Source organism: Andrena cerasifolii, chromosome 4 (assembly GCF_050908995.1).
Source record: "Andrena cerasifolii isolate SP2316 chromosome 4, iyAndCera1_principal, whole genome shotgun sequence".
NCBI lineage: Eukaryota > Metazoa > Arthropoda > Insecta > Hymenoptera > Andrenidae > Andrena > Andrena cerasifolii.
The window spans coordinates 8,559,660-8,583,733 of record NC_135121.1 but is presented as its reverse complement, the minus strand read 5'-3'; the positions used below and the strand labels follow the sequence as shown (position 1 = coordinate 8,583,733).

The 24,074-nt window shown below is 49.6% G+C and overlaps 1 protein-coding gene across 5 annotated transcripts in view; it reads left to right on the top strand.

Moving 5' to 3' along the window:
- The window catches only part of Hth (Meis homeobox homothorax), a 466,430-nt gene that overhangs the window by 185,235 nt on the left and 257,121 nt on the right, over positions 1 to 24,074 (top strand). For 3 of the 5 annotated variants that reach the window (XM_076810874.1, XM_076810872.1, XM_076810871.1), the window contains exon 8: positions 7,708 to 7,716. The exons of the other annotated variants lie outside the window; for them this stretch is intronic. In XM_076810874.1, the coding sequence (XP_076666989.1) occupies positions 7,708 to 7,716 (9 nt within the window). The remainder of the gene's footprint in view (positions 1 to 7,707; positions 7,717 to 24,074) is intronic. 5 annotated transcript variants of the gene reach the window in all.

Here is a 24,074-nt window from a genome sequence, read left to right as displayed (position 1 = left end):
TGCTTCCGAAAAGATACACCGAAATTGCCCCGTCATCCTGGTTCGTAACAAGTGTCCTTCGTTGGTGCCTGAACGAGAGGAACATTAGCTTTTCTTTCATCTGTGAAGCATGTTCGTACAGATTGATTTCTACTTGAAACTTTGCCATGCCGTGTCAGAGTAACTGGCCCAGCTATAACGAACAATGGTATGCGAATGCGTGCGATCGAAATGGCATTCCTCTGCCGGAATTCGATGAGTAAGACTGGCCGTACGAGTTCAGAGATACGGTTTACACACCGCTGCTACATTCGCCTCGAGTATATACTTCGCCATCGACGTCCTTTCTCTTCATTAACATTTCCCACGCGTATTTAAGCATAAAGGAATTACAATCGAAACTATTCTGTTACTCACGAGTCAGATTAAAATCTTCCCCGCGCGACGAAAGGATCAAGGCTGTTCGGCGACCAAGGCTGCCGATTAACTCTTTCGCTACGTCAATTCGGTTTTCCCTTTCGCGTGGAGCGATCGGCGCGATACAGGTACCTAGGATCTTTGAATTAATCTCGGCACGGCGATGCAACGGGGAAACTTGTGTCGTACCCGGTGACAAAAAGGGTTCCTTTTCGAAAGTCGATTACCCGTGGAAGCAGGGCGTATCAAGACATATATCCCTGCCGGGGAGTCACGTCCCGTCGATCGCCGAGCTACCAGTCCCGAGGACGCGCGTTCGCCAAATGTCGGCTGGCCCCGGCCGTCGAAAATTTTATTTAATATGAAATAAAACGCATTCCCGCGTGCTATGCGTGCCAACGACGGAGGAGAGGGCATCGACGCGGCCGCATCCTCTCGCGGCCATTGTGTTTCTCCTCTTTGCGTCGGCTCTCTCGGACGTAGGTATCTACGGATCGTCGTGGGTTCTCAACTCCCTCGATCCACGTCACCCCGGCATCTCTCCGCCGGTTTTTCGGCTGGAATTTTCCTGCTGGCACACCGATTGCGAACTTCCGCGACGCGAACGAGCGAAAAGGGTCGCGAGCGTTGCACGTAACCGGACGTTTTTCGGTGTGCGCCGGAATATTACGTGCACGCGAGCCCCTGCACCTGCCGTGCGGAAACTTTTCGATGGAGACGGGCCTTTGAAGCCCCGAGCGTCGCGTTTTCGGTGGCCGCACCTCGGACCGTTATTTCGCCAATGAAATATTCGGGGGAACATAATAGGTGCACGTGTAAACGCAAGAGCAGCGGCAGAATGTGCGAGCAATTGTAGGTACGAGTGCTGGAGGAGAAATATCGTTGGGAAGTCCAGAGTACTGACTTGGGGTTTTGTAGAGAAAGATGAACTAAACTCGTTGGTCGATTAGATTGCACTTAAATTTTGGAATTATTCGTATTTCATGTGCTTCCTCGCAATAGTGCAAGGCAATCTGCTTTTAGGTGCAAGATTTGTGTAAAAAACCGTGCGACAAATTTGAAGATTCTTCGTCAATAAACGTTTCATCGTTTATCCTCGAAAAGCATCCGGACGTATTCGGAGAACCCCTGGTCAGTTGACGTTTCTTCGCGAGAGTCGCACACCGGCATGAGACGTGTATACGTTGCGTTGCGCGGCTCCGAGGACACTGTCGCCACGGGCAAAAACACTATTGAGTTAATCAACTAATTTATAATTAAAATTCCACGGTGGGAGCCGGCGGGAGTCTCGGGGTCCCTTCTGTCTCGCAGCTCCGCTCGGCCGGCAAGAAGCGAACGCTACCCCGCCGTCTGGGTCCCCCGCTCGGACGTTTCGCAGTAATCGCCGTCAAATTCATAGAACACCAATTAACTGTTGATCAACGCCCCGGCGAACCCTCTCGTCCAGCCTCCGTTACCTTCTTCGTGGTCGCGTCCGGCCGTTGAAAAAGTCGACCTAGTTGTGGCGCTCGAGTTTAGAGCTCGTTCTGGCTAGCGGTCCGTCCGGTTCCTTTTCGTCGCACTCTGGGGGCAACGATTCCCTTTAGACGATCTTTACACTTCGAGTGGCCGGGGAACAGCCGTTCGTTTACAAAAATTTCCACCGGCCATTTGTAGAAGACCGTTTGACGAGACAATTAGTGACAGCCTCTTATAGCTCGCGAGATCGGCAATTCAGTCGGCGAGGTAGTTTCCTCCGGAGAGCTCTGGATCGTGTTAAGCGTGGCGAACCGCGAAGGAAGTTATTTAGTATTCCTTTTAATCTCGCGTGGAGCGTAGCTTCGTGCAATCGGTCGATTCGAAAAAATGCTTCAAGCCGCTAAGAGTGTCCGCGCTATGAGAGGGTAATGAAGCAGCAATACCAGGGACGCCGCTTATAGAGTCCTTGTCACTTGTCACGGTTCGACGGGCACGCTGGCTAGATCGCATTAATTACGCGTATTAGAACCTCCCGTTTCCTCCTTGCCAATATCGTACCACCCACATAGGGACAGCATTTTTCATCCCTCACGGCTATCAAGGTCTTTAACCTCCGATGTTGCGTACACGCGAATGCATACCTGCTTTCTTCGACGCGTCTGCATCCCTCGTTCGATCACGAAATACCGTTGTGCTGTAGAAATCGTGCATTTCTAAGTTTGCAGAAGTTATCAACGAAAAGCGTGGCTTTCCACGCCGATACTCGTCAGCCGCGAATAACCGGCCACCACGTGGAAAAGCATGGTCGAAATTTCGGAACGGAGGGCGAGGTTCCCGCGCGCGTTCCCCAAGACGGATGGCCAGGCGTCGAGGCCTCGAACGGGCATAACGAGTTTTTGCCGTTGGAAATTTGTTAAGGGGAATGTAAAGAGAATAAGTGGCGATTCCCTTTCTCCCTTCGCGGCCGGCCGACCGACCGGCTGGTTCCCGTGTCGTATATAGGAGTCGCAGCCGGTCGCGGCCTGAGTCGGTTGATTGACTCCCGGGAATTGGAGGCACGGGATACCAGAAACGAGCGGCGCTAGCTTAGCGAGACTTAAAAAGGAACTGGAGCCCGAGCCTCGTGGCTGTCTTTTTGCGATCGCGGCGACCCCCTTTAAGCGCGCTCGCTCGCTAAGCGCGGATCGACGTGCTCGCTCGCGTTTCACCGGTGTCTTTCGTCCCTCAGAACCGATCCGACCGCCGCGCCGCGCCGATCCCAACGTCTTCTCGCTGCCTTTCCTTCGTCAGCCGCGTCCCCCTGGATAGTCCTCGGTGGACCTCGTTGATCCATGGGAACCGATCCCGCGTAACGAACCCTTCATATCCTTGCCGTGTCGAATCTGATAAACTCTACCCTACCGGAGGAGCCACCGGAGTACCTGGATAACTCGACCCATGATTTAATATCAAAATTTCGGTTGAGTCACCGTTTTACTCCGAGACGGAACGACCCAGGGGGTGTCCATCAATCCGTGAGCGTCCCCGCGAGACCCCAGAACGCAGGGTCCTCCGAGGAAGCGCGTTAATTAGCCCAATTAATCGGCGGAACCGCGCGAGAGAGTAGAGTGTCGAAGCGTCGCCGGCTCGGCGGGGCAGCAGGTCGTACTGTACGTGGAAGTGAGACGTTAAGTGCGCCTCGTACGTTTCACTGGTCTCACAAATTCCCATTTGGCGATCCGGCGTGGCGGTGTCGGGGGCCCCCGATTCTTCGGACGGTGTTAAACCGTCGGGGCCTGGTTTTTCGTTGGCCGCGGCCGCCACGGCGTGTTGAATCAGGCGGATTCCAGGCGTCTGGAGCGAGCTGCCACGGCCATTGTCACCGTTCGTCCATATTAGCGGCGGCTTCACGGTCAGGAGGGGACGCGGAGATTAATTAGGGACGATGTTTTAGCGGCAAAAATGAGCCGAGGGGGGCAAGAAGAAGCGGCAGCGTCGGCAGCCGCCTGGACGTCGCGCTAACTAACCGGCCGACGATCGGCAGAGAGCCTGGATCTCTCGTCACCCCCGGCCGCAAGAACGTGCTACAAATTAAGCCTGGATAGGCAGGAACCATCTCGAAAATTCGGCTCAGCTTCGTCCCTCTCGCGGGCACTGTACCGAGTCACTTCGCGAGCGTCCCTGGGATTCCATCGACCCGGATCGTAACGCACGATTCCGAACGTTTAATTGGCCTTTATCCACGGTGTGTCCACTGTAATGCTTACCGAAGATAAAATGCCCCGGCGCCGGTTTGTCGTACACCCAGCAGGGGAAGCTCTTACCGTGAAATTACTCTATTCGATCGAAATCTTTGTCAGGAGCTTCAAAGGGGGACCAGTTGGGTGACCTGCGCGGTAAGCCACCTTGAAAATCTCTGTTCACCGTGGTGAACGCGGTGGCTCGTGGTCAAGGTGTCAGGGAAGAGTAGGAGAGGCAACGGGTGAATTCCATGGATCAACCTCGTCCAATGATTTTCAAAGGATTCGGAAAACAGCCGGTCAGAGACGATCCACGAATACGTCGACGACCGTCCCGGCGCTCGGACGCGAGGAGAACTCCCTTTTGGCAGCGCCGGGAACGATTATCGTCGGATTTATCGCGCTCGTCCCGTGTCATCGTGTCATTCATCGCCCGGTCTATTCGGTTCCGCGCGCACGTTTTATAGACGCTCCGCCAATTTTCACCCCCGACCTGTCTCCATAACTTGCCGTCTATATTTAAGGCACTGTCTCGTATATTGTCTTTTACATTTATCCCGCGCCTCGTGGCGTTCTCCCTCTCTCGCGGCAGTTCGTTCCTCTGTCAGCGAGACTCTCGAATATCTTTGTCCTCGGACCTTTAATTAGCAACCGATACGTCTGTTCGAGCAGTTTCGGCAATCGTAAGTTTCTGGAATCCTTGAATAACTAAGGGAGAGTCTAAACTTGAGTCTGCCGCTTGAGAAACACTAATCTTAGATCAGAGCTGGTGTTACGCTCCAGAAACGAACAGTTTCTATTACAGACGTCCGCCACTTCGAACATAAAGCCGCGTGAGAAGCATGACCCATCGATGATCCGAACAATCAACAGATCGGCTGATTTCTCTGCCTCCCACAATACGATCGTCTCTCGTGAGAATCTCCGCAGCGCGCGCAAACGGCTTGGAATCGGAGAGGATCGTAGAGGAGCTTCTGGAGGAGCGGCCAGGAAGCGGTTCGCCGGCGCTTTTATCGATCGATTCGCCGTGTCGATCGGCAGCCAAGGCGCTAATGGGTTAGTCAGCTCGAACACGACTCGAGCCACGGCTCCGTGCAACGAGCCGTGCCGGCGCGGGACGGAGCGCGCGAAAAATCCGTGCTCCCTCTCCCTCCACCTTGCGAGTGCTAGGCTGCGCCTACAAACATATGTAAATGGCCGGTGTACGCGAGAGGCAGCGCAACGCGCGTGTTCCTGGACCCGTTCTCGCGGGCTATCTCGCTCGCGGAGACACCGAGTCGCGCCTAGGAATAATAAATAGAGATAGACGAACGCAGATAGCGACACGCGGAGGGGGGAACAGGAGAGGTGCCTCGTGTCCTGCCCACGCAAAGATTATCTCGAGGAATTATGAGTGACCGCTCAAGCTTCTAGGCTATGTAAAGCCGTGGCTATCGACGCCGCTCGTCCATGAAATGGCCTGGACGGTTCTGGATAACCGTCGATTATTTTTCCGCTGGACGGATTTGCAGAAGTTGGAGGAAATGGGATTTTCAGAGTCGCTCCGTTCGATGAGAGATCGTGTCTCTGGGATAGGTGGACCTGAAGAGTGCAGGTCCCTGTTGGGACGAGAGTAGCTGGAGGTGAGAATTGCACAGGGCCGGTGATGCTGGTTACCAAGCGCGTGGAGAGGAATCTCGTTTCTAATGAAAGGAGCTAGAATTGGGGAGAACACGAAGGGTTGTCGCGCTGATATGGTTTCTGTAAAAGTAACTACTTAGGTAGGGGAAAGTGGGGCATAACCGGGTGCCTAATGTATTTTTCCTGCTAGCATAAAGTCAGACGGCAAAATAAACTTTGGACACCGCTAGAAATCTTAATTGGACCTTACAGAATCAGAAAATGAGAGTTCTTATTTGAAAAAAAACTATTTGGCTCGCTGAAAAACAAGTTTTCTCGGAAGTATGCAAGTACCCGGTAATATCGAGTACCTATTAAAAAATGCATAAATTCTATACTATTATATAAAGAGAGATTTTGCCCCAAACGAGGTGATTTACTAAACATTACATATTTACACTTCAACATGCGACAAACAGCCAGGTAAAACGTAAAAATACTGTGTAAAGACTACAGAATACAATGCAGTACTTACCGTAATAGATTCTTTAAATCCAAGTGGTATAAAAAAGGCAATTCACCAACGCAAACACTGGAACGTTTCAATTCGAAATTTTAAACTTCCCTGGATGAAAAACTACGACGGTCTTCGCGCTGCGATTGATCTCATACCGTCGTGAGGTCCCGAATGTAACACCATACGCTGTGTGCATAATCGCAGCTCTTGTCTTAGATAAACAATGATACCCGGTCTGACCCGCGTACCCGGTTTTGCCCCACTTTCCCCTAGTGTCTTTTAATGCTCACGAGAATATTCTACGAGCATTCCTAGCCACGATTTACAGTATTCCCTGAAGAAGTCATTGTCACAATCCAATTTGCAATACGTCTCCCCTACACCCGTCGAACATCGACCGCCAGAGTCCCTCGAACGAGAGCCAGGATCGAAGCTTTGTCAGTGGCCCGTTCGAAGCCAGTTGCCTTTACGTACTTTTTTAATTGCCGTAATTTATGGATCGTTGCGATCTCGCACGGGCCCGCGCAATCGTAACAATAGAAAGAAGCAGTGCACCGACGCCAGTCGTCCGTGAAATGCACCGCGAGCCGCCAGTTTTCGCGGCGACGGCCGTGTTTAACACGTTGCAGCGCAATAGTTACTCGCCAACACTTTATTGTTCCGTTCTGTTGCACGATCGAGACGCAGCGCGAGCTTATTCTGTAATTGCCGGTATCTCGCTGGTGATCGTGCCGCTACGATCGACGTGGATCGTTAGCGAATAGATGGGGGGCCGCGATTATCATTATCGCGGCTTTCCGCGAGATCTAAATACGCTCAGTGGTGAATCGCTTTGAGTTTCCATGGATCAACTCGTTTCCCTGGCGTCGCCAAGATTCAATCTTTTCTTCTCTTCCCCTCTTCCTTCTTTACTTTTGCAAAAAAAAAACAGACGAATCGACTGCTCGCCTTTCGCCGTTACAGTTACAATTAGACGTGACGAGGGGCGTCCAAGGAGTAGCAGATTTTCGGATTTTTGCGATATCGTCCCCGAGACCGAGGAAACGGCGCGCAGCCCCCGAGTAATTGCGACTCTCGTTGCGGCCGTATGGCGAACCGCTCGAGAAGAATGCCATTCGCGTTCTCAATTCCCTTTTGCACGGTCCACGGAAAGTGAGTTTTTTCGTCCTGGAACGCTCTTTAGCGCCGAGAGGCAATTAGCTCGGAATTAGCCGTGCATTCTGCCGATCCCCCACACCATTTTGTCTTCTTCTTCTTGTTCTCCGCGCATAAAGTCATTCGGCGGGCGTGCCTTCTCTCGAGGAAGAGAGAAGCGGAGGATCGTCGCGAGTAGGGCCCGGAAGTGTGGCTCGAATCTCTCGTCGCGCCTCCAGCGCGATTACCGGCACGCTGCTGTCGCAAATGAATTCGTTTAAAACAGACAGAGACGCGGGAAAGATAGAGTAGTTGATAGTTATCACATCGATGAAAAGTGTACGGACAAATTCGACTAAAGCTTCTCTCTTTCTTTTGTTTCAGACGCCATGGGTAAGTGGACAAGAATTCTCGTCTTCCTCTTCTTCCTCTTCTTCTTCTCCTCTGTTCAGCCTCCTTCCGTCGCACTTCTTTTCCACCCCCCTGCTCTGCCGGGTAACCGGCATCGTCGGTAAGCTCGACACGATCGAGCCGATCCTTTCGGCGCACGGAAATCCCTCCGCGCAATTGCCGCGCACGCACTTTAATGATCGTAATTAACGAAGCGGTTCGTTACACTTGTAACTCCCGCGTCTCCGGCCGGCTCTCGTCGGTTTTCATGCCGCGTGCTCGGACCCCCGTTCGAGAAAACTCGTCGGGCGAACGATTTAATCGCGGCCGCCTCGGAATCGCCGATACTGGGGACACTTGACGGTACAGTACTCCGCAGTAGTATATACTGACTTCTCGCGATACGTAGTCATCTGCGAACCTTGGCCGCATTTACCGTCCACGGTAGAATATCAAATCTATATCATAGAAAACGCTACCCTAGTAGAACAGGCGCTACAAATCTTTGAAAACTTGGTCACCCTTGCAAATGATACCTTCGTGAAATTTGCCACAGATCCCCCCCTCAAATTTACTTAAAATTTCGCAAATAGTCGCGCTAGAGTTCTGCCTATTGGGTTGCTGAATCGATGAGAAATCGAAGAAATATCTCTCGGCATTGCCGATTGGTTCTAGGCTCAGTCCAGGTTAAAGACGTCACCGTGATGATTAATATCGAAGAATGACAGGGACTGTACAGCAACGAACGCTGAACGATCTTGCGCGGCCACCGATCCGCTTCTCTTCCCGATAGACCTTTGCGGACAGTTTCTTCGGCTCTCTTCTCTCTCGCGCGTACGACGCGCGCCGCAGTAACAAGGCGCTCCACCGGCTTAATTAGATTAATTAGATTGCAGCCGAGGCGGATCGCACGCTCGCGATGTCCACGTTACGTTTTCATTTCCCGCGCAACTCGATGCCCGCCGAATCGCTCCTTCTTGTTCCTTTGGAAATTCAAGCTCACTGCCGATATTAATGAATCACTCATGCCTTCTACTCAAAACACGTGGATTTAAGGAACTCTAATGCTCCTCAGCTTCTAATGCTTCCCGAGAAATACCGAACTGTCTTAGTACACAGGCATTAAAAAGGAGAAGGGGTATTAATAAGCAATTCGTTTTATTTTATGCTTGCCTCGGGCATTTCCGTTTCACATGTCGTGCTTGGTATCAGGTAATGTAAATCGTCGTCTTAAAAACTGCATTCAATCCTTCCCGTTTCATTCGTTTCCGCTTATCTTAATCTGTCACTGTCGTTACACGACTTTTGTCGCCTCGTACACTACCTGCCACCCTCTCGCGCATTTATAAATACGTTTTTCGGCCGCCGTATCGGCCGCGACGTATGCTAATTTTCCTAAATCGTATATCAAAAGCGTAATCTACCGCGCCACGCGGCGTCGTGGAATCCTTAACGACGTAATTAATATGTAAACTGTAAAATCTGTCCTGGAGAGTCGGCTCCTATAAATATGTATGCGACGAATCGCCCGGTGCATTCTTCATTATAGATCGCTCTCTCCTTCGCGTGCACTCACGCTTCGACGCGGGGTAACGTTTTCGCCCGTCATTTCTCCAATGCCGGCGTCGATCATCTACGCTGCGTTCCACATAAGAGCACTTTCCCTACTACCAATCAACAGCGCATCCCTGCGCGAAACGGGTACGCTCTAACGTGGAACGCAGTGCAGCAGAATCGATCGCGCCTGCTTACATTTTCCCGCCGCGATCGCCATTAATCCCGTAATTAATACCGGCGTCTTAAATCGCGCGACTATGAATACTGAACGGCTAACCGTTCCCGCGTACAGTGTAGCAAAACCGCGGGCAATTTGCGAGCGTGTAACGCGACGTATATCGCGTCCTTCCACTTTTTGGGAACCGCGAGACGCGCCCTCCAGTCACGAATTATCGTAGATAATTCATTCGGCCGTATATCAGGCTCGTTCTACGGGTCGCGCGAAGTAATTAATATATAAAACGGCGAAAGCTGCTACGCCCCGGCCCCGGGGACGCCTATAAATATTTATGCATTGTATTATTCAGCTGGCGAAACGAGCCGGTTAACAACGCTGGATGCCGCGGGTAATCTCGAAGAATAGAAAAGGCGAACGGATGATAATTTGCAGCGAGCCAGGGGAAAAGGAGGAGTCGCGTGGTCGACGACGCGAATTATTGATCCCTTGACCCTTTATGGTTCGACGTGTTTCCCCCGCCCCGCGATCTCGTTAGCACCGCGGAAAAATCGCTGTCGCGGAATGTGAACGTCACGATAAATAATCCGAGGCACCGTGGAATGATTTGACTGCGAGCGAACCGCTCGTGGAAGGCGCTGCGACGCGCACCAGCTCGAAATGTAAAGTTCAGTGGGATGAGGGACGACCTGGAGGACGGCTGGATGCAAATTCCTGATTAGAGATAATCCAATGTTTACTTCTCGCGATCGTAAATCTTGCACGCACCTATTCTGAGCAGGTTATAGGAAATCGGTGCAAGTTCGGTCGCTCGATTTCTAATCTCGTCTCGCCCCATTCATGAAAGAGGAGATCCACACACTTCGATCATATATTTGGCAAGGTCGATGCACAGGAAACGTATGAAGAGGGCGCAGAGATCGGGGAGACTTGAAAATTTTGTGAACCATGGCGATGGAAGATGCGATCGGCGCAGAGCTTGAACGCTCTTTCCTTGGCCCCGCGCAAAAACGTTCTTACTGGGCCCACTTTTTGGTCGTTAATTAGTTGCATGTTTTACGATCCTCCGACGCGTAGCACACACGTGCGGAGTAACAGCCCGCCGGAGATATAGGCAACAGAGAATCAGGGGGAGATGTAATGGAGGATGGAAAAGAGGAAGACGGCGGTGTTGGTAGCGCGAGCTAATTTTTAAACCGCGTGCTCCCTCTCGCATAATGTCCGACATTGTGCGCGTTTCTGGGCATTTCGTCGTTCAGTGGTGTACGAAACAACATCTTCGAGAGACCGCGATCAGCGCAAAATACATGTCTGCCTGTTATGCGCAAAATTTACGGCAGATTGGAAACCCAAATCCCGCTCTTCCCGGTACCAGAAGCGAGCACTTTCAAAGCTAGTCAACCAACAATGAAAAATCGATCCTTATCATAGATATATTCAACTAACCGACGTGTTAAGGTAGAAGCATTTAAGGGGACTTTTTGATCTAGAGCCCAAAAAAATAGGTGATATTTAGGAATTAATTAAAGGAAAACTACTATATATACTTTAATGGGACTTTTTGCATTGGCTTAAGGATGTTCTATATTATAGAAATATGTTTTTTGTTTTATAATTAATCATTGCAGACGGTACTGGGGAGTCGTTAAAGTCAAGGCGTCAAAAAATTGATTCAAATCGGTGGGACCTGTATCTCCAAAAGTTATTATCCGATTCGACTGAAATTTCTTTTACTTTGAAGAATATACTTCCCGCTAGGGGAGCAACCAGAAAAAAATACAAAAATGACATTTTTCAGAAAATAACGACACTTGAAGTTTGAAATCACTTTTCCCTATTTTTTTCATCCTTTCAACGCCTTTGAAAATTACAAATTTTCAATTTTTGTATTTTTCTCTGGTATTCCCCTAGCCAGAAGTATATTCAGCAAAATAAAAAAAGTTTCAGTCGAATCGGATAATAACTTTTAGAAATACAGGTCCCACCGTTTTGAAAACACTGTTTCGAGAAAAACGTGTTTAAAGTTTTATGTGGGCGTCGAGTGGCCGGTTGTTGCCCATGCATTTGCCGCTACTCAAACGCCTATAACTTCGGGAACTTTACGAATTTCAACAAATTCTTTTAAACACGCATTGCTAAAAGGTTGAAGATTCGAAAAATGAAATAAGAAAAAATCGACTTTAAGACCGGAACGTCCCCTTAAATTAAAATCTCGCAGAAGAATAGAAGCGAAGAGCACGCGAGCCTCGGTGGAAAGACGGTGCGAAGTTGGCAGTTGCATTATAGTAATTTCGATTAGCAAGTGGCAGTATCGCGTCACCTCGGGCACGCTTATTTAAGAAACCGCGGCATTACATACGAAATGACGTCTTCAATTAAGTTCAAAGTACCGAGGCGCGATGCTTTCTCCCTCGAAACGTGGCGTCGAGCACCTGCAGATCCTCCACGCCTAATTCCGTCGATGCGGTGTCACTTTCTCTCAGCGACAGCCCGATACAACACTGTATTACTTTAACGCGCCCATAAAATCTGCATAACGGAAGCCCGGCCGCGGCCGGGACCCGGAGAGGCTGGGAGGGGCGGTTAATTAAAAAATTCAGTAGCCAGAGGTAAATGAGGAAAATTAAATTTTATGGGCCCGCGGTTAATCCCGCCGTGCGCCCGCGCGTATTTATTGGGCTACCAGGCCTCGATCGGGTCTGACGTAATGGGAACGATTTTCGGGAAGGATCATCGGCCCCGATAAGATAAGCATCCTCCTCGAGCCACGTCCGTTGACCCTTTTACGAACGCCGCGTATACTCGTCCACGTTCCTCGACACTTCTGATCCATCCTGTTGCTCTCGCGCCCCCTCGTTGCCCTCCCCCCGATTTCGGGCGGCACGGTAATGGCCGCCAGTTTTTGTCGGTTCCTGCAACAATTAGAATGCAAATCTGCTAGGTCCCGGACGCGCGCAAATTTTTACTCCCTCCCCCTGCGGTGGCCGGAAAGCCGTAAAATTCGCATAAATCAGTGCGATGAAAATTAGTCGTCGGCTGTATTTAATTAATTCGAGCGCGCGATTACCGTCTGCCCGTCACGTTGCGGAACGGGCCGATGTTTACGAGGCGGATTCATTTTTCGGGCGATAAGTTGGGGCTGACTGAATGCGCTAAGTGAGCTGGTTAGCGGGGCTGAGAGCCTCGTTACGAGCATTGGTAGTCAAGAGTCGGCGGATCGAGGGTCTTGCGCGCGATGCTGACTGATTGAAATCTTCGTGATTAGACTTTTACGGTTATTAAGTATCGATGACGGCAGTGGCGTCGGAGCTCTCGGCTCTCGGGGCGAAATTAAATGCGACGATCGAGTGGAGATAGAAGTGGAGGACTATAAAGCAGTCTCGGGTGGTTCTTCCTGGTAACGAAACTGGTTGGTCCTGCACGGCGATACGGGGCCTTTAAACGCTCCAGCTGAAAAGGCTCCACGCGTATGATCGTAAAAAAATCACGTCGCTGCAGCGGATCGTCTCTCCGTTGTGGTCCTGCTCGAATAACAGACCATAACCGCGCGGCTATATAGAGATTCTTACGAGCGGAAATACGACGGTATTAAAGTAGCTTTTACATCGGCCAGGAATGGATACGAGCCGGTTAACGTCGATCGTACCGAGGATTTTCCAAGCGCGGAGCGTATCGCTTCGATCCCCTCACGGATTTACCCCTAATAGCGATCCTTACGAGTTCCGAGACACCGCGAGGTGTTTTCCAATGCACGAACGACTGTTTCGGTCGGGATATAGGCACAAACTTGCGTTCACTCGAATCGCAATATTTATTAGACGATAAAGCCACCGTTGAAATCGGGGGAATTGAAAAGTAGGCTTCTCACCGTTCCCACCCGGCGGCTCGGCTTCTCTACATTCTGCAGTTCTACGCTGTGGTTAAATTAATACGCCATTTTTCGTTATATTTGGAAAAATCGTGATCCGCACAGTTGGCATTTTTGTGTCTAATTTCATAGCCACGCACATCCCTGTAGGAAGCTTTCGCAACCAGAGCGGGGCACGCATCTTCCCCCGCGGATGAAGTTGCGGTCGCTCAACAAATAGATTACGTGCCCGTCGAGGGTTTTCCATGGGGGGTGGGTTCCCTCACACATGCCACTCACGTACTCATCCGCCGCCCTTCGTCCTCCTCCTGGTCCCACCGTGCTCGCTTTCCTCTCCAAAAATTGCAACGCGTTAGGTCGAGATCCACTAACCATTCCATTATTAAATCTACGCCCGTATTACCGTATGCCGCGCGAAACGGGGCCCCTCGAAGGGGGCCGGCATTGAGATTCAGGCCGCGTCCAAGCCATCGAAACGACGGAGACGGCAAACGACACGATTCGTCGCGGAGAGGCTGGAATAGATTAGACCGTAATAACTTGGCTCGCGTTGTGCGTGTCGCCGTTTAATCGCCTGGTGATAAGGCATCTTAATTGTGATGCCGTTTAGCTTCCTCATTTTTCCTCGGTTGATACGAAGTATATATTCCCCGCTAATCTCTGAGTGGTATCTGCTTCAATTGTGAGGGAGATCGACAGAATTGTCTGGGAGTTGCTCTCCCTTCGTTTAATGTTCGAAAAACTGAAGGACAGGCTTTTTATATCTTCTAACTAGGGGTGCATCTATTTCGTGGCTGACAAGGGAAAATCTCGAACCCGAAAATTCAAAAAGTTCTGAAACTTTGCGAATATGTAGGGGATTTCCTCCTGGTTACAACGCAATTTTTGTTTGCTGCGAAAATTCACTCGAAGGGGGTGTAATTAGGCCCTGAAAATTCGGCTGTTTTCCGATTTTGTGTTATAACTCGCGAACTGTAAGAACTGTAAGTTACCAAATGTGTAGTCCTAATTAAAAGAAGTTACTTTTGTCTTGAGCTACAAAGTAAAATCGGAAAATAGCCGAATTTTCAGGGGTCAATTACACCCCCTTAGAGTGAATTTGGGCATCAAACAAAAATTGCGTTGTAATCAGGGGGAAATTCTCTACATATTCACGAAGTTTAAGAATTTTTTGTATTTCCGGATTCCGGATGTTCCCTTCTGAGTGGCTGTCACATATAACTGACCCTGTCTTCTGAATACTTAGGGTAAAGGACCCAATTACTGTCAGCTTAAGCTATTTTACTTAAAATAACGAATAAATAAACGTTGTAAAGTCATACACAAAAAGAATTATGTAATTCAACCTATAATGCATACTATAGATTATATACTATAGTTTATTTATTCGTTATTTTAAATAAAATAGCTTAAGGTGACAGTAATTGGGTCCTTTACCCTACATTCAGAGAAATCGATAAGGTCCACAGTGTAGACGATGCGAGTGGTAGGGTAATTTCTCCAACCTCGTGTGTATAATTTACGGATTACGTTTTCCTCTAGAGAGACTAATCGTTGCTCTCCGTTAGAGCTATTAATTTGCTGGACTCGCGAAAAATCGAAATAGAGTTAGGCAACGTGCCTCGTCAGAAGCATTCACACGTGAATTATCAAGGATCGTCGAAGCGCATGGGACTCGATTTTTTAACGTCCCACAGTCGACGATTATGAAAATCGCACGACGCCAGCATTCGATAGCCTGGGGCCGTTAAAAAAGTTAATTATTAGGTAGAACGTCTCGTTGATAATCGCCGTGTCCCTCATGGACACTCACGTAAGCGCAGCTCGTTGCTTCTCCCCGCTTTGGATTTTACTTTCAAATGACCGAGCGTATTCTCCTAAGATTTTAATTCGCGATGAGGACAACCCTTCCGACCCCGTGCGTCCAGGGCCCAGTTACGCCCTCCGGGTTAATTATTCTGCCGGGAACGATCTCGCCCGCTGACACTCGCGCTTCGAGCTTTCGATGACTACCAGAAAGGCTTCTACCCACGAGCTATAAGGGCCAGTCAACTGTAAACAATGAAAGTAGCATCGGAACCCCCTGAGAACCAACAAGGTCACCCAGGTCCACCGAAATCTCTTAGCCCAGGAGGAAGATGTTCTTGACATCCATGAATTGCGCGAAGAGTACAATCAAGCACGTTCCTCCTTGGAAGGAAGCGACAGAACCTCCCAGAAAATTCTCTCTGCTCCGAAAAGAAACGTTAATCCCGCTGTTCAGCGCGATAATCACCGCCCACCGATCGCAGCCATTTGACAGGGCACCGTTGGCGGCTACGGCTATCCCCCTGATAAATCTCCGGCCCCTCGTGCTCCTCCGCGTAGGCCGTCCGATCGGTACGAGGAGAAGAACAGTTCCAGCGGCACGATTTACCCGGCAAAACGAGTGGAACCGTCGCGAAAAACCGGAACGTTCTTGACGGACGGGTGACTAAATCGACCCTAAAGTAGTACCGTCGCCCGGCACAAAGAGACACGAGGCGACCGGCTATCAGCCAGGTGAACCGAACGAGGAAAGAAGCAGCAGCAGCGCAGGACGATGGTGGAGAGCGACAGTGGAGGAGGAGGGAGGGCCTGCGGCCTCTTCTTGCCGATCCCCCCAGAAAAACCTCGCGCCTGTGATCTCACCGCGCGAGAGGATTTAGAGTTGTTTATCTACTTATTATGTCAGCCCGGGCTAATTGGGCATATTTGAGGATCGGTCTCGAGCGGATGCTCGCACGTATCCACGGTATAAAAGAGATCGGGAGGGGAGGGAGGAGGGTTTGCTCCACGGCGTGTCCCCCTGTTCGCCGCCACGCTGGCTCCCTCGTTCGTGGCATTTCGCGGGGGCCCACGATTACAAGGGGATAATATCTACCCACGGAAGAGTGGGTCTCACCGTCCTCCCGAACCCCCTCCTACCTCTCGCCGTCTCCCCTGGCCCAGATGAGACAAGAACGGTCGCATAACTTTCGGCGATCATGACTCGGCCGCCATCCGTCTTTAGGGAACTATCGCGCCATCAAACATCCCGGCCGGGCCCCACCGCGGGCCCCCTCGGCTGGGCCCTCTTCTTTTTCCGCCTCTGTACCCGGTGTGCTCCGCCTTTTTCTGCGTCTTCCCTTCGTTTCGGCCGGCGTAGGCCTCGCCGAAAGATGCATCGCTTCATTCCGCGCCACCGGACGCAGATTCGCCGCTACCGAGCAGAACGAACGGAATGTCTCGGTAGAAGAGCCTGGCTTTATCGGTGATCGATCTTGAAGGGTGCACTCTTGCCAGGGATCGACGGTGAACCTGGAATCGCCCCGCTGATACCGTCCTACGTCGAATTCCTGGCGATCGTTCACGCGCAGCTATACCTAGGAGATAGCGCTTTCGGGGCTTGGGGGTTAGAGCGGACCTCGTCGGTGGAGGAAACACGAGATCCGTGAGATACAGTGACGGTCGAAGGGAGGTTTAAAAGCTGAACGATAATGGGAACGCTATGGCTAATTTCATCGCAACTACCGATGATCTTCGTTCACTTTAAGATTGAACTTAGAGCAGATGAAGTGTAGACATCGTAATTTCTGAGCAAGGGTACGGTGCGCCGGCGATTGAGTCGTCGAGCTATCGAAGGACCGGGTGGAGGTAGATATAGAAGCGGGACGCGAAGGTGGATCGGAGAAGAGAGAATAAAGCGTATTCAGCGGAATAAGCGGTTCAGAGAGGTGGGAGAGAGAGTCTTATCCGACAGTGGATAGAACGTGTGCAGCAAGGCGGTGCAGTTTATTAATATGATTTATGGGGAGGCGAATGCCCTCCGGTGTTCTGGCCATGGTTACTCGAGGCCTCCTTCTCCCCCTGACCTTTCTTTCGCGTCGTGTCGAATCGATCGATTCTTGTTTTGCCTAACCGCGAAAGCATTTGTTTTAAGCGATCGTGGTGGGTGGAAGCAACACGCCGCCCTTGTTGCCTCGCGAAACGGATCGGACGTTGATTCGGTGCCCTTTGTAACGGGATTCAAAGGGACTTACTCCGCTGGCAGGTCTTTCCTTCGAAGCGTGTCGAATCGTGTCATGAAATTTTATGGGTGCTAGTAATCAAAAGTGACTCGCAATTGATTGATATGCGTAGAGAAGCCGGTACCGCATTGTGGGGTTGCGTAGTACTCATCAGAAGATATAAAAGAGCCGTAAGTGAGAGACCCAAAGCCATTCGTTTAGCAGACACGTGGTATTTTCGACAATAGCACGCTCCTCCGACGAACACAGACACACGCGTTCATAAATCTCGGGGATTTTCGCTCGTTCGCCGACAGCTGCGTTCGGATGCCTCTTTTAATTCACACTATTACTCACGACAAATGCCAGGCAGGTGTACGCCGCAATCTCCTAGACTGTCAGCGCCTCGTCACCGAAAGGGCCCCGCGCGCAACTCGGAAAACGCGCAACCTTTCGATCCACCGGTCGTTCGGGGCTCTCTTGCTCATTTTAACGCGTGCTACGCGTCCCCGAGACCTAACCACCGCGTTTCCTACTCCGTTCATATGAGTCCCGAGATGTATAATTCTGATCGACCGTGCACCGAGCCCTCCAGGTGCTTTACGTGACGCGCAACAAGGGGGGTGTCGTAAAAATTTCGTAAAAACCTCACGCATCTCTACCCTTGTAAAAAAAACTCTCGAATCTTTACGACTGCACCGCGTGTCGGGCGTTGAATTCGTGACAGAGGGCCCCTTTTCGCGACAAAGTACCCGGGCGACAGAGTACTCGGCCAATCGTTTCTCGTTAATATGGTCCACGGTATCAAACGTACTACGGCATTATCGCTACCATATTATCCATAAAGGAATTAACGACTTTCTTATCGCGAGTACCTACTTGGCCTCTGTCTCTGTCCCCCCTGGAGGCGAGGGGCGGCCGGAGGGGAACTGCTACTCGGCTGGACAATTTATCGTACAATTAGCACCGTTTATCCGGCCACGCGGCAGAACATAAACCCGAAAAGGTAGCGTATAACCGGGCGACCGGTTTAATGACAACTACCACGGCGTCTCCGTAGATCGGACCGCCCGGTATCGTTGCTCGGACGCGTCTTGCAACTTAATAAGCCGGGGTAACTTAAGATCGGGGCCGTTTTATGCGCCCGCTAAGTGAAGAATCTCGGAGCGAAGCGAAAGGTCTGGTCGCGCCGCGACGCTGGTGTACGCCACGATGCGAGGCCGAGATTTCGGCTGCTGTTATGGCCCGGCGTCACGCGATTTATCGTGTTCGCGCGCTGCTTATTGTAAATTGCCCGATGAAAGAGCGAATGGAACGGGAGAATTTAGTGCTGCGATTATCATAGTTCTATGACGTTCTCCATTTGTAGTCCCGCGCTTTTCGCCCGAGATAAGCTTCCCGCGACCGCTTAGATCGGGGACTGTTAATCGTCGGCACGTGACAGGAGCAAGTGGATCTTTTAGTACTGTATAGTGTTCTCATTGACGTTCGGAGTTTAATGCCTTTTTTTTTACCAAGACGCTGAACAGGAGTTCGCTGATGTCGGTTTCGGTAGCCTTTGCTTCCACGGTTTAGTAGATTCGGATAACACTGGGCATCTCCTTCATTCGTCCCGATATCTTGTTAATGAATCTACTAATTTCGGGAGTTCGATCGTATCCTTAAATAAACAAGCGATTGGATGGCAGGAAAAATTTATAGCCACACGGTGCTACTAAGAATCGGACGGGACGGTCGTAAACGTCTGAGTTACGATCGATTCGACCGACCCGTTCAAATTCCAATAAATTATATTTATAGGGGCGCGCAGATTTTGTCCCAAAGTGGTAACTTTGCGAAAGGCTACTTATGTACCATTCACGTCCAAGATCGATTCAAACGAAGAGAGTTCGATTATTCCTATTAAAAGTCGCGTGGGACCCGAAGTTAAACGTCAAGATGACGGCAGATGGACGAAAAACGATCAATTACGAAAGGGTGCACCGCGGGACCATCTTGCGCCACTCGCGAAGCAACCCTTAAGCCCACGGTTACCAGCAAACGAAATGCACCGACTCTCGTAAAAACATTTTTCTCTGTGCACAGCACGTACGCGCGTATTCCAAGCTGGTCGAATGGAAGCGAGGCGAGTTCTCTCGTGGCGTGGACCACGTACGACGGACGCATATATACAGGATGTCCCAGAATTACGGGACCAACAGAAACATGCAAATTCCTCGTACCATACGAAGTAAAAAATAAAAATACTTACCATTTTGCAATCCAAGGCTCCGATTTCAAGGTAGAGTCAGTTGAAGTTTAGAAATCCGGCATTCAGGGGCTTCCTACTTGAATTTCAGCAGCATGTGCACTCACCCGCGAGTAACACATACATCTCGCGCAGTTCTCCCGTTCATAAATAATGCTTTCGGTTTATTCGGCTACTGGTTACCCGATTTAGACTCCTGAAAGAATATTAATGGACATGAGCATTATAACATTACCACGCCACGCAACAACAACGCGGCCCGAGAAACGTCCTTCGAGAGTTCCTTTCCACGTCACGCCTCGAATAATACATATTGCTCGACGCTAAGCATAAGAGTATCCGTGTTTACACCCGAATTCAGAATACTCTGGTAAAAGCGACGGTGCAACGACACGGTGATTCGTGTGCCAGATATACATATGACGGGGTAAAAACAAAAGAGTGTTACTGGGTTCCCTGAACTAGGGTAATTGTGGGAGAGATGCCACACTGTATTTCAGAATTATCGGTAATAAAATACAACACTGTCGATTTTATTTGCTTTAGGCTGCTCGTTTAGGTTAGATTAATAAGCGAGAACGTGTTTCCATTATTACTTTTAAAGATTTTGCTATTTTTTTAGGTAAGCCTACCGCAGTTTGCCTCGACAGTTGTACGTCGAGTTTATTTTTTGCTATCGTAGTAGTTAAAAATTCATAGTTTTTCGTGATATAACTTTTGTAATACGTTAAAGGAACTCCGTGGAATATTTCTCGGCCAGAATAGGTCACATTCGACATAGCACTTGGAAATACGAAAGTGCGGCGTCTTTCCCGGGCATTTGGGATAGATGCCGCAGTTTTATGCGCATTGTATCGGAAGTTACCTAAGTCGACTAAATGATGCTTTTAATGTTAAAAATAAAAGAGTGTCTCAAAATAGATACCGTGATATCTCAAGGCAAATTATTTATTTTTTAATGACAAATCAGATAATTAAATATATTTGTGGGCTTTTTACTCTTTTTCACATTTTTTTTTTATTTTATGTGTAATGAATGTGGAAGGAAGGAGAAAAGACAATTAAATTTAGAAAAACAGAAATAATATCTGCACCTATTTATTTTTCCAATTTTATTGTGTCTTATGACTGTATAAATTAAAAAGATGTTTCATTTTACTTTGCTTTTGCTATTTTTTTTAAATAAGAAGTTAAAATTAACAAGTTAAAATGGAAAATTAAACGTTTTTTTCGAAATGCGGCACCACTTCCGCACGTGCGGCGTCTCTCCTAAAAAATTGATGTTTTTAGTTTTAATTTTTTAAGGGTTACAAATATTAAAATTTTGATTTTATTTAATGCCAGTAGTAGGATAAGGTGTTTAACTAATAATATGTATCCTTGGAACAAATTTTCATTGCAAAATTTAGACACGGTGACAATTTTGCGTAAGGTGCGGCAACTGTCCCACAATTACCTTATGCAGTAACTGACAAGGGAAGATCCCAACCCCAAAAATTCAAAAACTTCTGAAACTTTGTCCATATGTAGGGGAGTTCCTCCTGATTACAACTCAATTTTTGTTTGCTGCCCAAATTCACTCGAAGGGGGTGAAATTAACCCCCGAAAATTCGGCTATTTTCCAATTTTGTGTTATAACACGCGAACTGTAAGAGATAGAAGTAAAGTTTCAAGACAAAACCGACTTCTTTTAATTAGATCTATCATTTGGTAAAAAAAATATTTTACAGTTTACGAGTTATCACACAAAATTGAAAAATAACCGGATTCTCAGAGGTCAATTGCACCCTATTAGAGTGAATTTCGGCAGCAAACAAAAATTTCGTCGCAATCAGGAGGAAATTTCCTACGTATTCACAAAGGTTCAGACTTTTTTGAATTTCCGGGTTCAGGATGTTTCCTCGTGAGTAGTAAACGTGCCTGACTTTTACTTTTACGGCTTGTTTCGCTGTCCACTTAAGGGCATTCTGGACAGTGTCTATCATATAGTTCATTAATGGGAATGCCTAAAATGTGAAAGAATTCTTGCCTCCGGTAAGAGGAATTCGTGTGCGCCTGCTGGTCCCAGAGTTCTGAGCCACCCTGTACACGGGGTACTGGGATGGATATGGGGAGGTGGGTCAGATCCGCACGAAAGTGGCGAGCGGTCAGCGTCGAATACCAAACGGACGACTGTCCGCCCTGCGGATGACGGTGGCGTGCCGTACATAAGGTATGATCCCCGTCGTCCATCGGCCGCGGCGAGGGAAGGAGCCGCGCGAAAAGCCGCGTGCATCGGACGAGGAGAGGGCGAAAGGGAGCACCAGCACGCGACGACGGAGGAATAAAAAGGGAGAGGAGAGGAGAGTACGGAATCGATAGGGACGGCGTTGCATCGGACACGAGGTCCACGCGTTCCCCTCGGGACCGGAACGGGCGATTTCCTCGGGTTCTGATCAAAGGGAAGGCCGCGCGTACGCGTAAATTCTCACCGTGTAATATTTCATGAGCCGTTTCGCTTTGTCGATGGCCGTCCGCGCGAGGAATAGGGAATGCCGTCCGACCGCGCGCGGTACTGTTCTTCGCCACCGACGTCCTCCCGATGGGCACTCCTACTCCGTTGGCCTCTCTGGAAACCGGGCAAACTGGGAGAGAGGGTACGGGCCCCGAGCGAGGGGGAAGGGGGATAATTGCACCGGACACGATCCCCGCTGTCTCGAGGTCTCTCACGCGAGACAGGAAGGCGAAGGAGGAGACGGAGGATGGAAAAAACGGGGACGGCCGGCCATTCGCGAGCGGCTGTCGCGGAATCGCGTTCGCCCTCCCCGATTCCCGCGATCCTGGCGCGGATCGAACCTGGGACCGATTGCTCGTTGTTAGATTCAAGTCTCTAGGCGTCACGTTCATGATCCCCGGAGCTTCTAACCATTATTCGTCGTCGTATACCATCATAGAGCTTGTTGGTCAGGATGGTCACGTTATTACTACCCAGGGCGTTCCTCGTAACTAACAAGTATGTGCAGCAGATTTCGAGCAATCAAGTCGACCTGAACCTCCTCAAACGAGAAGCCCCTGGCCGAAGAGTCTCCCTGGAATCACCATCAGTCCGCTCGTGGTGACGAGTGAAACGGGGATTTCAGTCCCATAGGATCCCGACGCGTGAACAAACGACGTGTCCGCGCGTACAATGGCGTCACCGTGCGCCGCTGGAGAACCGCGTTAACGATATATTAGAGGCAGCAATAAACCGTAAATAATATAATAACCAGTCTCTCCAGCCGGTGGAACGCGTTATGCACTCCTCTCGGCTTCTCATCGCGCGTCGGCGTATCGCGGCATAATGCGCGATTCATACGCGTGCAACACACGTCGCCAGGTGACACGGCGTCGGCGGACGGCCGTGTGAGATAATCGTGGGGCTCGCTTTAAAGACGGTCGCGGATAATGAGCGGCGTTGCCTTCTCGCAATGCATTAACGAACTGCGCCGATTCGCGACAAAAGGGGCTCGTACCGTTATTACGAGATCATTAAGCTGCGGAAGCTCGGGTGATTCTCCACTCCATTTCCTCTTTTCCTCTGAATCTCTTTCTTCTACCGTAGCGCGTCCCTTCGGGGTCATTTTCTGTACAGTGATCGGTTATGCGCTACGTTCACGTTGCTCCCCATTTTTCTCTCATCCACTCTCGTTAACTATCACCTCGTTCCGTTGAATTCAAGGTTCCAAGGATGGCTCCTAGGAAGTAGTACGTTGCATTCGAAATCAGCAGCAATTTAGGCAACTTCGGCCAGCGAATTTTACCCATAATCGGAGGCCTACCGAAGGTCGTCGGTTGCTTCAATTCGAATTCTGCCCGCTATCGAAATTTCATTCAAATTCGCCGCGGTGTCGGCGTACCCCTGGACATCTGGCGTACTGTGTGCTCCGCGGACGATGCATTTAGAAAACCGCGCGTGGTGGAAGGAGTGGACGGCGTGGGGGAGGGAAGGAACGGGCGTTTTAGAATTCACGTGGTAGCACGTCTTCGCCACCGCCGATCGCTCTTCCTCCCGGACGTTTTAGTGGTTCCCGTGCCACGCATCTGCGAGCGTTTCGCTACTTTGCTCCAAATCTGCCGGTTATCTGGATTCCTGGCCTCTTGAAGCTATAAACTTGCTCTCGGTAATAGAGTAGGGGAGACCGGGGCTAGTTGGCTAATTTTTAACATTTCTAATTTTTATAAACAGACCAGTGGTATGTTGTTGACTTGTTGCACACCAAAAGTTTACAAATTTCATTAGGTATACAGGTTTTTATTGTATTTATATATTTAGTAGTGAGACGAATAAGTCAACAAACCCCGGCTGTGCGGTTAGTTGACAAATACAATGGGGTTAGTTGACTTGACATTTACTTTTCAGTTTTAAACCTTTGCCTGTGAAAGGCGTATATATACGCTGTCACAGTCCCATCAATATATACGAAATGCGTACCTATATATACACAGCCAATTCCATCAATATAGTATATGAAAGGAGTACATATATAT